At 37.8% G+C, this 13,949-nt stretch overlaps 1 protein-coding gene across 1 annotated transcript in view; it reads left to right on the top strand.

The window, feature by feature from the left end:
• The first annotated feature begins 643 nt into the window (after positions 1–643).
• The window catches only part of LOC100332639 (protein APCDD1-like), a 35,853-nt gene continuing 22,547 nt past the window's right edge, over positions 644–13,949 (top strand). Inside the window, 1 exon segment of the mRNA NM_001442892.1 lies at positions 644–866. Coding sequence (NP_001429821.1) covers positions 824–866 — 43 coding nt within the window. The 5' untranslated portion in view covers positions 644–823.

Raw genomic sequence — 13,949 nt, 5'->3', positions numbered from 1 at the left:
TCATAAGACACAAGGATTTTCAGTTTCTTGAACTTAATTTAATCAGTTAATTTAAGTTGAATATTTGCAGTCGGTTTGAGTGATGTAAATTTTCCTTTGGCACAGTCTCTATTTCAGAGGTTGCAATAGCGAAATGAACCGCCAACTATTCCAGCGTATGTTTTACACAGCGGATGCCCTTCCAGCTGCAACCCAATACTGGGGAACACCCATACACACTCACTCCCACACACACTCATACACTACGGCCAATTTATTTCATCAGTTCCCCTAAAGCGCATGTGTTTGGACTGTGGGGGAAACCGGAGCACCTGGAGGAAACCCACACCAACACGGGGAGAACATGCAAACTCTACATAGAAATGCCAACTGACCCAGTCGGGACATAAACCAGCAACCTTCTTGCTGTGAAGCCACAGTGCTAACTCCTGAGCCACTGTGCCGCCTGAGTTAATAGGTCTAATATAGTTAATTATCATATTTACATGTGTAGATTAAGGACAATAAGGCAAATTAATTCAATGGGTTAACCTTTTCTTATGGTTCAACAGATTCAATTGCTCTCTCTCTCTCTATATATACATCTTTCTCTCTCTCCCTCTGGGCGTGTGTGTGTTTCTCCATGATCTCCTCCTGCTGGTTTAGTCTCTCTTCTCTGTGTGTGTGTGTGTGTGTGTGTGTGTTCCAGATGTTGGAGCTGCAGTCGGATGGATGTTTTTGCGCTTCTGAAACACTGAATCTCACAGTTTATGGATAAAACAGAAGAAACTCAATGAGGGATTAATCTGACGACTAACGAAACCGGGAGTATTGATTAAAGACGATGGCTGTGTGTGCGGTGCTGAGGATGATGATGATGATGATGGGTGAGTGTTCCATTCATCTATAAACTCACAGAAATGTCCACAAACATGAAAAAAATCTTTCAAAAATGTACATTTTCAGTGGATAGTATAGAAATATGCTGAGTAAATGAAGTAAAAATGTTGGTTTGACTTTATTTTGGTGGTGCCTTTAACACATTTTGTTGAATTTAAGTTACACTGCAGCTGCATGCCAAGGAATTCTCATTAGATTATAAGTAGACTGTTGGGTTGGGGTTGGGAATAGGGATACACTCTAAAAAACACAGGGTTAAAAACTACCCAAATTGGGTTGTTTTTAACCCTACTGCTGGGTAATTATGGGACAGAACACATCAGGGGTTAAAGTAACCCCAGTAATTGGGTTATTATTTTTAACCCTACAAATGGTTTGTTTTTCTGCCCAGTAATTGGTTATTTTTTTCTTAAATAATAGGTTCATTTGATCCAAAAACATCTGTGAAAGATGACCCAGCAATTGTGTTGTTTTGACCCGGCATCACTGAAGTACGCTGAGCAGGCCCGGATTGGCTAATCGGGAGGACCGGGAGAATTCCCGGTGGGCCGGTCCGTTTTTTGGCCGCGTGGGCCGGTGTCCCTAGCACCAGAATCTGTTGCTCTCAGCAGTCACACTATTTATATTTATTTATTTACTTGACCACAGCCTTTTTATTCATTATCTTACCGCAACTCTTCTCTTTTTACCTATTTTAATGATGATAAAACTCAGTTGTGACACCATTCAGTATATAGCTGTTGTGGTCCAGCGGTTAGCACTTTAGGTTAAGGCGCCGTGGACCCAAGTTCGATTCTCGTTAAATTAATTTATTGTTTTCATTTTTATTGTTAAGACATATAATACTGTTTGGGTTGTTAAACATTTGAAGTTCTAAAGCTGCTGTTTTCTCAAAAAAAGACGTGATAGTGTCATTAGAAACTGATTTGGAAATGACCTTATTTTAATATAGTCAGTTGTGCACTGAGGTGGGCCGGTCTGAGGCTTGAAACTCCAGGGCTGAAAAGGAGTCCCACTCCAGCCCTGACGCTGAGGGATGTGCAGCTTTGATTACAGGTGTACAAAAGGTGCTAGTAAGACATTTTTTAATTCAGAAATGTCTGACTAAGGGCTGCTATGAGCAAAAATCTTATTTTAATCATCTGAAAACGCAAGAAATCTTACGTTACACTATTTTCATTGCATATAAACAAATTAGTACATAATATGTGGTATGCCAGTCAGCCCCTGCTGTGAGTTGATTTGACCCAAAAATCTGGGTTGAAACTACCCAAGACTCTGAAAATAACCCCCCAAAAATTACCCAAATGCCTCAACCCAAGGTTTGGGTAGGTAGGTGACATGTACTTGCAAAGTTTGGTATAGTCAGTTAAATGTTTGTTGAAGGAGCAGAATCAAGTCAATTCACCTTTATTTGTACAGCGCTTTTACAGTGTACTGTAGATTGAGTCAAAGCAGCCTTACAAAGAAGATCGTAGTGAATGTAAACAGTGTAGTTCAGTTTTCAGTGTTTAATTTCAGTTCAGTTCAGTGTCGTTTAATAAACATTTACATTTAGATTTAGTCAGTTAGCAGACACTTTTATCCAAAGCGACTTACAAATGAGGACAAGGAAGCAATTTACACAACTATAAGAGCAACAATGAAGTGCTGTAGGCAAGTTTCAGGTCTGTAAAGTCTAAGAAGGAAAGTATTAGTAATTTTTTATTTTTTTAAGTACAGTTAGTGGTATATCCAGAGAGGCAATTGCAGATTAGGAAGTGAAGTGGAGACTAAATAGTTGAGTTTTTAGTGGTTTCTTGAAGACAGCGAGTGACTCTGCCGTTCTGATGCAGTTAGGGAGTTCATTCCACCAACTGGGCAGATTGAACGCGAGAGTTCGGGAAAGTGATTTCTTTCCTCTTTGGGATGGAACCACGAGGCGACGTTCATTCACAGAACGCAAGTTTCTGGAGGACACATACATCTGCAGAAGTGAGAGCAGATAAGAAGGAGCAAAGCCAGAAGTCGCTTTGTAGGCAAACATCAGAGCTTTGAATTTGATGTGAGCAGCAACTGGCAGCCAGTGCAAACGGATGAGCAGCGGAGTGACATGTGGTCTTGTAGGTTCATTAAAGACCACTCGTGCTGCTGCGTTCTGAAGCAGCTGAAGAGAATCACTACTGAGAGTCCAAACACTGAAGAGCAAATTCATGCATACGCAGCTCTACAGATCCCGAACCATGCAAGCCAGTGGCAACAGCGGCGAGAAAAAAAACTTCACCTATGGGGTATATGCCGAAACATGTTAATAGGACTTTTAATTTGCCAGTAACCTGGGTTAAGCGCTTCCGGTGAACTGTATGCCATTGCAAAAACTGCATGTTTAAGATCCGTTTTCTTTAAAAATCAGCCATCTCCACTGGCTGAGTGATATCCGATATAAAGTGGGTCTCAGATTGTACAAGAAGCACTGCATTACATTACAATTCCCCCCGCCATGTCTTTAAAATATGAGCATTTATTTTACCCCAGTATATTCAATGGAGCTTCTGCGCTAGCCTGCCGATTCTGACTGGCGTGTGGGAGTAAACGGCTTTTTGTCTCGTTTTACGCTTGAGCAAATAAGTAAATGCCAGAGTCTATTTAACTGATTGTATTTTAACTACATTACAACATCGATGCAGTAAAAGGAACCATATAAAATGGGAAAAAAAACTAACAACAACAGTAGAAGTTTATCAGCATGGGAACAGCACTAGCTCGGCATATACCCTATTGGCGAAAGTGAAGAATTAAAAGTATCAGCAGATATTAAGCAGACAGCCCACTAAAACTCAAATGAGAGGTATTTGGCATGCTGCAATGCAACTTTCAGTCAACAAAATGTGCAATAGGGACCATCACAATAAAGTCTTACCAAAGTGTCTTCAGTGTTACGTAATCTGCACTTACAGAGAATAAATGATCAAAGAAATCAGAGAGTTTTATTTATTGCCAAAACAATATTGGTTAGGACTGTGCATATGTGAATCTGGACCACAACACCCATGCTAAGAGACATGTATTTATTCATTTGAGATTTGGCTGATGTGACACAACTTAAAAAGTGGAGTCTGAGAGTTAAACATTAAATGAAATAATACTTCGGTGCATCCCCTTTACACCAAAGTTCCTATAATGCATATTACTAATGATAATGATGAAGTTTAGATCTATTTAGTTGAAAGTTTACAGTCTAATGGAACATGGCCTTTACTAAATATCTTGTTTTTTTTCGGCAAACGAAATATTTAATTTAATGTATGTATTTGCTTTTTTCTAAAATTTTACCTAATTTTAATATAATTTACCCAATAATGTATTTTGTTACATAATGAAGGAATTGGTTTTTAATTAATGATTGAATTTGACCTGCACTGAAAATAATATTGACATATAAAAATTTTATATACACAGTCACCGGCCATTTTATTAGGCACACTTCACTAGTACCGGTCAAACCCCCTTTCACCTTCAGAGCTGCCTTAATCCTTGGTGGCATAGATTCAACACGCTACTGGATTTTGCTCCATGTTGACATGATAGCATCACACAGTTGCTGCAACGTTTCTCCAATCTTCTATTGTCCAGTTTTGGTGAGTCTGTGTGAATTGTAGCCTCAGTTTCCTGTTCTTAGCTGACAGGAGCGGCACCCGGTGTGCTCTTCTGCTGCTGTAGCCCATCCGCCTCAACGTCGGACGTGTTGTGTGTTCAGAGATGCTCTTCTGCAGAGCTCGGTTGTAACGAGTGCTTATTTGAGTTACTGTTGCCTTTCTATCAGCTGGAACCAGTCTGGCCAATCTCCTCTGGCCTCATCAACAAGGCATTTGCGCCCACAGAACTGCCGCTCACTGGATATTTCCTCTTTGTCGGAGCATTCTCTGTAAACCCTAGAGATGGTTGTGCATGAAAATCCCAGTAGATCAGCAGTTTCTGAAATACTCAGAGCAGCCCGTCTGGCAGCAACAACCATGCCACGTTCAAAGTCTTGACCATGTCTACATGCCGAAATGCAGTGAGCTGCTGCCCTGTGATTGGCTGATTAGACATTTGTGTTAACTAGCAGTTGGACAGGTGTACCAAATAAAGTGGCCGGTGAGTGTACAGTCCAACAAACACACAGTCCAGATTAGTTTTGTTGAATGTGTGAGTAATCCAACCTCTGTTACCCATTTTTTACCTTATCACTCCTTATTACACACTGTTACATGGTGTTAAACTTAAAATATATAATGCTATTCAGCGTTCAGTTACATAATACATTATATATAGTGTTGCATTATATAGTTACATTGCAACGTGTTACACTGTGTTACATTGCATAGTGTTATATGCAATAGTCATTCATTATATAGTGCTACTTTACATGGTTACAGTACATAGTGTTATTTACATAGTTTTATATAGTGTTACATTACATTGTGTTACATTATATAGTGTTACATAGTTATTTTGCATAGTGCTACACTGGATAGTGTTACATTACAATAGTTTTACATTACATGATGATGCATGACATAGTGTTACACAGTCTTACATTATATAGTGCTATTTTACATAGTTACACACTGTATAGTGCAGTGATCACCAATCTCGTTGCTGGAGGGTCGGTGTCCTGCAGATTTTAGCTCCAACCCTAATCGAGCACACCTGAAAAACCTAATCAAGGTCTTACTAGGTATACTTGAAACACCCAGGCAAGTGTGTTGAGGCAAGTTGGAGCTAAACCCTGCAGGGCACCGGACCTCCAGGAACGAGATTGGTGACCCCTGCACTATATAGTGTTACTTTGCATAGTTTATTACATCTGTTTTTTTTTTTAATGAATAGAAGAAAAGCGATGATATAACAGTAACACACAATATCTGTGCTCCGCTGGTGTATTTGTGAAGGTCAACATTAAAGCATACCAAAGGTCATGTGACCCATTTCATCATCAGCGCTGGCCAACCACATCAAACAAAAGCCAGAGATAAAAGGAGCTCCTCATCCGCTCCCTGCCTCCAGTGCGTTTAAGAGAATCTAACGTTCAATTAAGTGGCGCATTATAGCAGTCTTTCCCAGCAGCCATAAAAACAGCCTGCCGTCAGGAGAGATTAAAGCCCGCTGTAAATTTATAGAGGGAAAAACCTCAGGATCGGGTCACAGAGAAGCCAGAACGCCAGACTTACTTCACAGCGGCTCACGGGCACGTCACTGCTGCCAGATCAGACTCGGAGGACAATGCCAAGTGCTGCTGAATGGAGCTGTGATGTCATCGCGTGATGATGTCATCGTGTAAACTCAAAACTGAATCTTTATGTAATACACTGATTAATTCATGAGTTTTCCTACATTTACTGTCAGCCAAAGCATCATTTGTAATATGTTTTTTTTTTTTGATTTGGTAGAAGTGTGTATGTTTTCTATTTGTGGACATGGAAAACATGTTATTGTTTATTATTATACATTCTAGTGTTGTGCAAGATTAATTATGTCCAAAATTAAAGTTTGTTTTGACAATGTATATGTGGGCGGCACAGTGTCTGTGTGGTTGGCACTGTGGCCTCACAGCAAGAAGGTCGCTGGTTTGAGTCCTGGCTGGGTCAGTTGGCGCTTCTGTGTGGAGTTTGCATGTTCTCCCCGTGTTGGCGTGGGTTTCCTCCGGGTGCTCCGGTTTCACCCACAGTCCAAACACATGCGCTATAGAGGAACTGATGAACTAAACTAACTGTAGTGTTTGTGTGAGTGTGTATGGGTGTTTCCCAGTGATGGGTTGCATCCGGAAAAGCATCCACTGTGTAAAACATATGATGGAGTAGTTGGCGGTTCATTCCTCTGTGGTGACCTCTGATAAATGAGACTAAGCCAAAGGAAAATGAATGAATTGTGCTGAAAGTCCAAATTGGCTAAAATGATAACTTCCCTAAAAAACAAATGAGATCTGCTAATAAATAAAAAATCCAACAGAAAAATGACAAGACACACTGAATAAAATGTTCAGCTATAATGAGACAGATGAAAATCTTGTCAAACATATTCCAGCAATCGATAAAAACAGAGAACATCCTCCTCTTTACAGTGTAGAGAGAGAAAATAATGATTGTGCTGAAAGTGCATTAGCTGTTATTCTTAGCCACATGACGAAACCTCTTTCCTCCGTCTATTAAACCGTCTGCGATCCGCTCATAAACGTGTGTGTATATAATCAGAATTAAGGAGAGGGCCGTGAAAGCGTCTGTGCGGAAGACGGAGGCCGTGTGGTAAAGAGCTTGTGTTTTGGACTGGATCCGGCTGCTGTGTGTGTTTGACATTCAGCCCAGATCTGTGAGCTCAGCTGGAAATCTTCTCCACGGTTTCTTTCAGAGTTCTGGACGCTCTGATGGAGAGCAACACCAGCAGCAAAACCTTCATGATTTGTCATGACTTAGTGTGAGAAAAAAAAACAAAGGACCTGACTGGAGATCAGTTCATTGATCACAGCCATGTCTAAATGTTAAATACTTAACACAGTGTTTCTGAAACAAACTCAAGTGTGTTAAATGTTTCAGTATTCACACTGCCTTGTAAATGAATGCTTAGAATACTGTCGTATTAGAGAAATGATAAGCTGTCATAAATACTGTAGTATGCTTTAGATTTTACTACAGTAAACTGTGGGGTTTTGTTGTATAATATACTCTATACTTCTACAGTATTGGGTGATTTGTTTATATTACTGTAGTTGTTGTTGTTACCATAGCAACTGTAGAATAAAAACAGAAAAATTATTATAGTTGTTTTGCTACCATAGCAACTGTAGAATCACCACAGCAGATCAATTCTTATAGTTGTTGTTACCATAGCAACTGTAGAATAACCACAACAGATCAATTATTATAGTTGTTGTGTTACCATAGTAACTGTAGAATCACCACAGCAGATCAGTTGTTGTAGTTGTTGTGTTGCCATAGCAACTGTAGAATCAACACAGCAAATCAATTTTTATAGTTGTTGTGTTACCATAGCAACTGTAGAATCAACACCACAGATCAATTTTTACAGTTGTTATGTTACCATAGCAACTGTAGAATCTCCAAAACAGGGGTGCGTTTCCGAAAACCATCGTTAGCCAAATAAGATCTCAAGTTCCGTCATTACGAGCATAGTTTGTTGGTGTGGCATTTTATATGGAATATTCTATTCCATTTTACATAATAACTAACATGGTTTAATCGAGGAACGTGCAACAGAGAAAGTACAGTTTTGGGAAACACTCATTACATCATTCTGTTCCCAAACGATGCATAGTACTATAATAGTTCAGCCGCGAGTTATGTCTAGGAAATGTCTTGTTTAGTCACCCCAGATCAGTTACTATACTTGTTGTGTTGCCATAGCAACTGTAGAATCACCACAACAGATTAATTACTATTGTTGTCGTGTTACTCTAGCAACTGTTGAATCACAACAGCTGATCAGTTACTATACTTGTTGTGTTACCATAGCAACTGTAGAATCGCCACAACATATTTATTACTATAGTTGTTGTTAACATAGCAACTGTAGAATCACAACAACAAATAAGTTACTACAGTTTTTGTGTTACCATAGCAACTGTAGAATCACAACAACAGATCAATTACTATAGTTGTTGTGTTACCATAGCAACTGTAGGAACACAATATCATATTAATTACTATTGTTGTTGTGTTACCATAGCAACTGTAGAATCACAACAACAGATCAGTAACTATACATGTTGTGTTACCATAGCAACTGTCAGATCACCACAACAGATTAATTACTGTTGTAGTTGTGTTACCATAGCAACTGTAGAATCTGAAAAATGAAAAATATTAAATCCGTAACTTGGTAACTGTAACGATTTTTATTAATTCAGAAGATAATTTAGTGTTTCCAAAGGCTTCGGGAAGAAATTAAGTGCATTTACTGCTTACCAAGATTGCATTTATTCAATCAAAAAGACACCCACATGAAAAATACTACAGTGATCTTTTATAGTAAATTGTATAATGCGTGGACAATATAAACCTAAGCTGCTTCAGTCCAACAAGTGTTTGTGACAATCAAATATAAGTTATTATATATAACCACCTATTATATATAACCTGCAGTTTTATAGCATATAGGTGAGGTCTGTGTGTACATGTTTAATCATGTGTGGGTGGATGCTTTACAATTACACTTTTCAGGTGAGAGTCCATTGAGGATCAGAAATATTGTAATACTGAGGCATACGCTGTGTGAGTTTGCTCCTCATGATCACAGTGCGATGCTTTATTTTCCCACAAGAGGTTTGAGTGTATGCAGATGTGCTGATCTGATCTGAGGACAGCTGCAGATACCGCTAACTTTCTCATGGAGAGTGATGGCTCTGATAGGAGAATCAGTGGAGCTTGCTAATGTGTGCAGCTGCTCTGGGTGAAGTGTAGAGTTTGGTTTAAATTATCAGTATATAGGCAAGAATAAAAGTAAAGTGTTTTTGTAATCAGTATATAGATACAAATAAAAGTTTAAAGTTTAGTGTGTGTACTCAGTATATAAATAAGAATAAAAGTGTACATTTTGGTTTATATATTAAGCATATAGACAAGATGAGTATGGTTAATATATCCAGTATATAGACAAGAATAAAAGTGTAAAGTTTGTTTTATGCAATTAGTACTGTATATAGACAAGGATAGAAATGTAAAGTTTGGTTTATGTAATAAGTGAATAGACAAGAAAAAAGTGTAAAGTTTATGTAATTAATATAAAGACAAATATAAAACTGTAAAGTTTGTTCTATGTAATCAGTATATAGACAATAATAAAAGTGCTAAATTTGTTTTATGTAGTCAGTTTAAAGACAAGAAAAATTTAACATTTGTTTTATGTAATCAGCATGTAGACAAGAATAAAATACTTAAGTTTGGTTTATGTAATCAGTATATAGATTAATAAAAGTGTAAAGTTTGGTTTATGTAATGAGTGTATAGACAAAAAAAGTGTAAATAATAACGTAATCAGTGTATAGACGTAAATAACGTAATCAGTGTATAGAAATGAAAAAAGTTTGGTTTGTTTAATGAGTATAAAGACAAATATACAAGTGTAAAGTTTATTTCATCTAATTAGTATGAAGACAAAAAATTAAAGTGTAAAGTTGGGATTATGTAGTCAGTATATAAACAAGAAAAATGTTATGTTTGTTTTATGTAATCAGCATATGGACAAGAACAAAAGACTTAAGTTTGGATTATGTAATCAGTATATAGACAAAAATAAAAGTGTACAGTTTGGTTTATATAATCAGTATGTAGACAAGAATAAAATGCTTAAGTTTGGTTTATGTAATCAGTATATAGATGAATAAAAGTGTAAAGTTTGGTTTATGTAATCAGTATATAGATGAATAAAAGTGTGAGGTTTGGTTTATTTAATCAGTATATAGATTAATAAAAGTGTAAAGTTTGGTTTATGTAATCAGTGTATAGAAATGAAAAAAAAAGTTAATTTTATATAGTCAGTAAAAAGACAAAAAATAAAAGTGTAAAGTTTGTTTATTGTAGTCAGTATATAAAGAAGAAAAACTGTAATGTTCGTTTTATGTAATCAGCATATAGACAAGAATAGAAGGCTTAAGTTTGGATTATGTAATCAGTATATAGATTAATAAAAGTGTAAAGTTTGGTTTATGTAATCAATATATAGACATAAATAAGAGTGTAAAGTTTGGTCTATGTAATCAGTATAGACATAAATAAGTGTAAAGTTTGTTTTATGCAATTTGTACTGTATATAGACAAGGATAGAAATGTAAAGTTTGGTTTATGTAATTAGTGTATAGACAAGAAAAAAAATCAAAGTTTGGTTTATGTAATCTGTATAAAGACAAATATAAAACTGTAAAGTTTTTTCTATGTAATCAGTATATAGACAATAATAAAAGGCTTTAGTTTGGTTCATTTAATCAGTTTATAGACAAGAATAAAAGTGCAAAATGTGGATTATATAATGAGTAAATAGACAAGAATAAAATTGTTTTAATTAATAAAAGTTTGTTTTATGTAATCAGTATATAGACAAGAAAAGGTGTAACATTTGTTTTATGTAATCGCTATATAGACTATAGTTAAATCCTAAAGTTTGGTTTATGCAATAAGTTTATTAACAAGAATAAAAGTGTGAAGTTTGGGTCACATAATCAGTATATAGACAAGAATAACATTAAAGTTTTTTTTGTAGTTAATAAACATAATATAAAAGTAAAGTTTGCTCAATGTAAACAGTATCTAGACAAGAATTAATGTGTAAAGTTATACAAAATATGAAGTTAAAATGTTCTTTAAGCTAAGATTTTTTGTATGTGAAGAATGTAGTGTTACACAATACCCTCACAGCAAGAAGGTCGCTGGTTCGAGCCTCGGCTGGGTCAGTTAGCTTTTTTGTGTGGAGTTTGCATGTTCCCCCAGTGTTTGTGTGAGTTTCCTCCGGGTGCTCCGGTTTCCCCACTAGTCCAAAGACATGTGGTATAGGGGCATTGGGTAGGCTAAATTGTCTGTAGTGTGTGTGATTGAGTGTGTATGGATGTTTCCCAGTGATGGGTTGCAGCTGGAAGGGCATCTGCTGCATAAAACATATGCTGGACAAGTTGCCGGTTCATTCCGTTGTGGCGACCCGCTATTAATAAAGGGACTAAGCCGAAAATGAAATGAATGAATGAATGAATGAATGAATGAATGGAGTTTTCTGTTGCCTTGTTATTTTTGAAGGCACATCATTGTTTACTCTTTGCTGCATGGTGGAAGTGAGCTCATGCTGTTATTTTATCATCTTAAAGCTGCATGCTGCCCTGACTCGGCTCTGGATTAATGTGTAAATGAGCTCCTGCTCTGGGAAACCTGTATATTTGCTGACGTTTGTGTTGCTGTAATGCAGATCTTGCCATGAATGCTCCATCATGTGGAACGCAGATCTGAAGCCTCAGGCGCTCAAACTCTTCATTTCCGAGGTTTAATTCTCAGATTCTCCAGGTTTTCCTCTCTTCATCTGGCGTCCGCATGGAGCTCCTGATCACAGACCAGAAATGTGTTTAGTGTTATCCAGCCATGAGCTCTGCTTTCTCCCAGCGTCATTATATGACTTTCAAAAATGAATTATAATTCCTCGACTCTGTCCAAATCACTAGCACATTCCCACACTCATTAAGCACTTCATTTTCTCAAATATCCACATTGACTAGTGTGTGGGGTTTTTGTCTGGGTTATTTTTCAGCTTATTTTGAACTGGGACCATGTGATTTAAGCATGTTGTAGTTTCTTTATAGGTGCTGTGCTGTTTTTGACTGCTCTACATCATTAAAATAGCATAATATGTGTGCAGGTGTTTAATAAACATGCCAAGTGGACATTTCATGGTAATTTTATGATTTAGAAAATGTGCGTTGTTCTGTGTCAGAATGTCTGGCTTTATTTTGATCTCCATAACTCCGCCCATTGCCAGTTCAACCAACTGTTCTATCACACGTCACTCCGCTGCTCATCCGTTTGCACTGGCTTCCAGTCACTGCTCGCATCAAATTCAAAGCTCTGGTGTTTGCTTACAAAGCGACTTCTGGCTCTGCTCCTTATCTGCTCTCACTTCTGCAGATGTATGTGTCCTCCAGAAACTTGCTGAAAGACTAAATTTAAATGTAAATTGTATTTCAGCACCCTGGGTTGCCAGATGGTGGAAAACAGTGTATTTAATTTCAGTCATAAAGGCAGCTCAAAGTATGCAGATACAGCTGAAAATGCGCCCTCTGGAGGACAGAAGCAGCTTCTGAAATAAGACAGATTTAGAGTCATTAAATACTAGGGCTATCAAATGATAAAAAATTGACGTAATTAATCACTCTTTTTTTGTAATTAATCATGATTAATCACAAAACGCAGTATTTATTACAGAAATAAAAAAAAAACACAGGCATGTAAGTGCCATTTGAATTTTACTTTAAATGCAGTTAGTCTAAAGATTAAAAATAAAACACCCCAAAAGACATGAAGCTCTGGAGGAAACGCAGGATAGCCTGTTGATGCCACATTCATTGTTATCAATTTAATTAATTGGCGACGCAGTGGCGCAGTAGGTAGTGCTGTCGCCTCACAGCAAGAAGGTCGCTGCTTCGAACCTCGGCTCAGTTGGTGTTTCTGTGTGGAGTTTGCATGTTCTCCCTGCGTTTGCGTGGGTTTCCTCCGGGTGCTCCAGTTTCCCCCACAGTCCCCCAAAGACATGCTTTACAGGTGAATTGGGTGGGCTAAATTGTCTGTAGTGTGTGTGTGTGTGTGTGTGTGTGTGTGTGGATGCTTCCCAGATATGGGTTGCAGCTGGAAGGGCATCCGCTGCGTAAAAAAACGTGCTGAATAAGTTGGCAGTTCATTCCGCTGTGGCGACACCGGATTAATAATGGGACTAAGCTGACAAGAAAATGAATGAATGAATAAAACTTTCCTTCTAAAAGCGCGTCAACGCAGGGCCGGGGCAAGCTGAACTGGCACTCTAGGCAAACAGCAATCACACCGCCGTCAACCTGAAAGTCAAAAAGAAAGTAACCGGTTCGGATGAAAGTGAAGACCGGCGGGTTCGCTCACTATTCTGCTGCCCAAGGCGTCTGCCTAGGTTGCGCCTATGCATGCGCCGTCCCTGAAAACAACAGGAAATTTAAAAAAAAAACTGCAACTGCATTATATACACGTTAAATATTTAAAAGTATTCACCTGCGTTAACGCGATAATTTTGACAGCCCTGAAAAATACACATTTTACTTTGCAAATAATACAAATATTACAAATGTAAACATAATCTGAGCATCTTACAGTGCACACTGTTGTCAATCTGGCAACCTGCATGTGTGTCGAGGTCATTGAAGGAGAGTCTAAGTGCAAAAACCAACCCAGGCTCATTTTGAAAATTCTGTCCCAAGGACGTTTCTCGAGACCGCAAATTACGTAGCCGGAGGTACGTCTGGCTGTATTTCATTTTTTAAGCGAACACTACGGGGCGGTGTGACGCCGTTCCTTTTGGCACTTTTAGACTGACAGCTTACC

This window comes from Danio rerio, chromosome 2 (assembly GCF_052040795.2).
Source record: "Danio rerio strain M-AB ecotype USA chromosome 2, GRCz13ab, whole genome shotgun sequence".
Classification (NCBI taxonomy): Eukaryota; Metazoa; Chordata; class Actinopteri; order Cypriniformes; family Danionidae; genus Danio; species Danio rerio.
The sequence above is the reverse complement of the archived record's forward strand: the minus strand, read 5'-3'. Positions and strand labels throughout refer to the sequence as shown.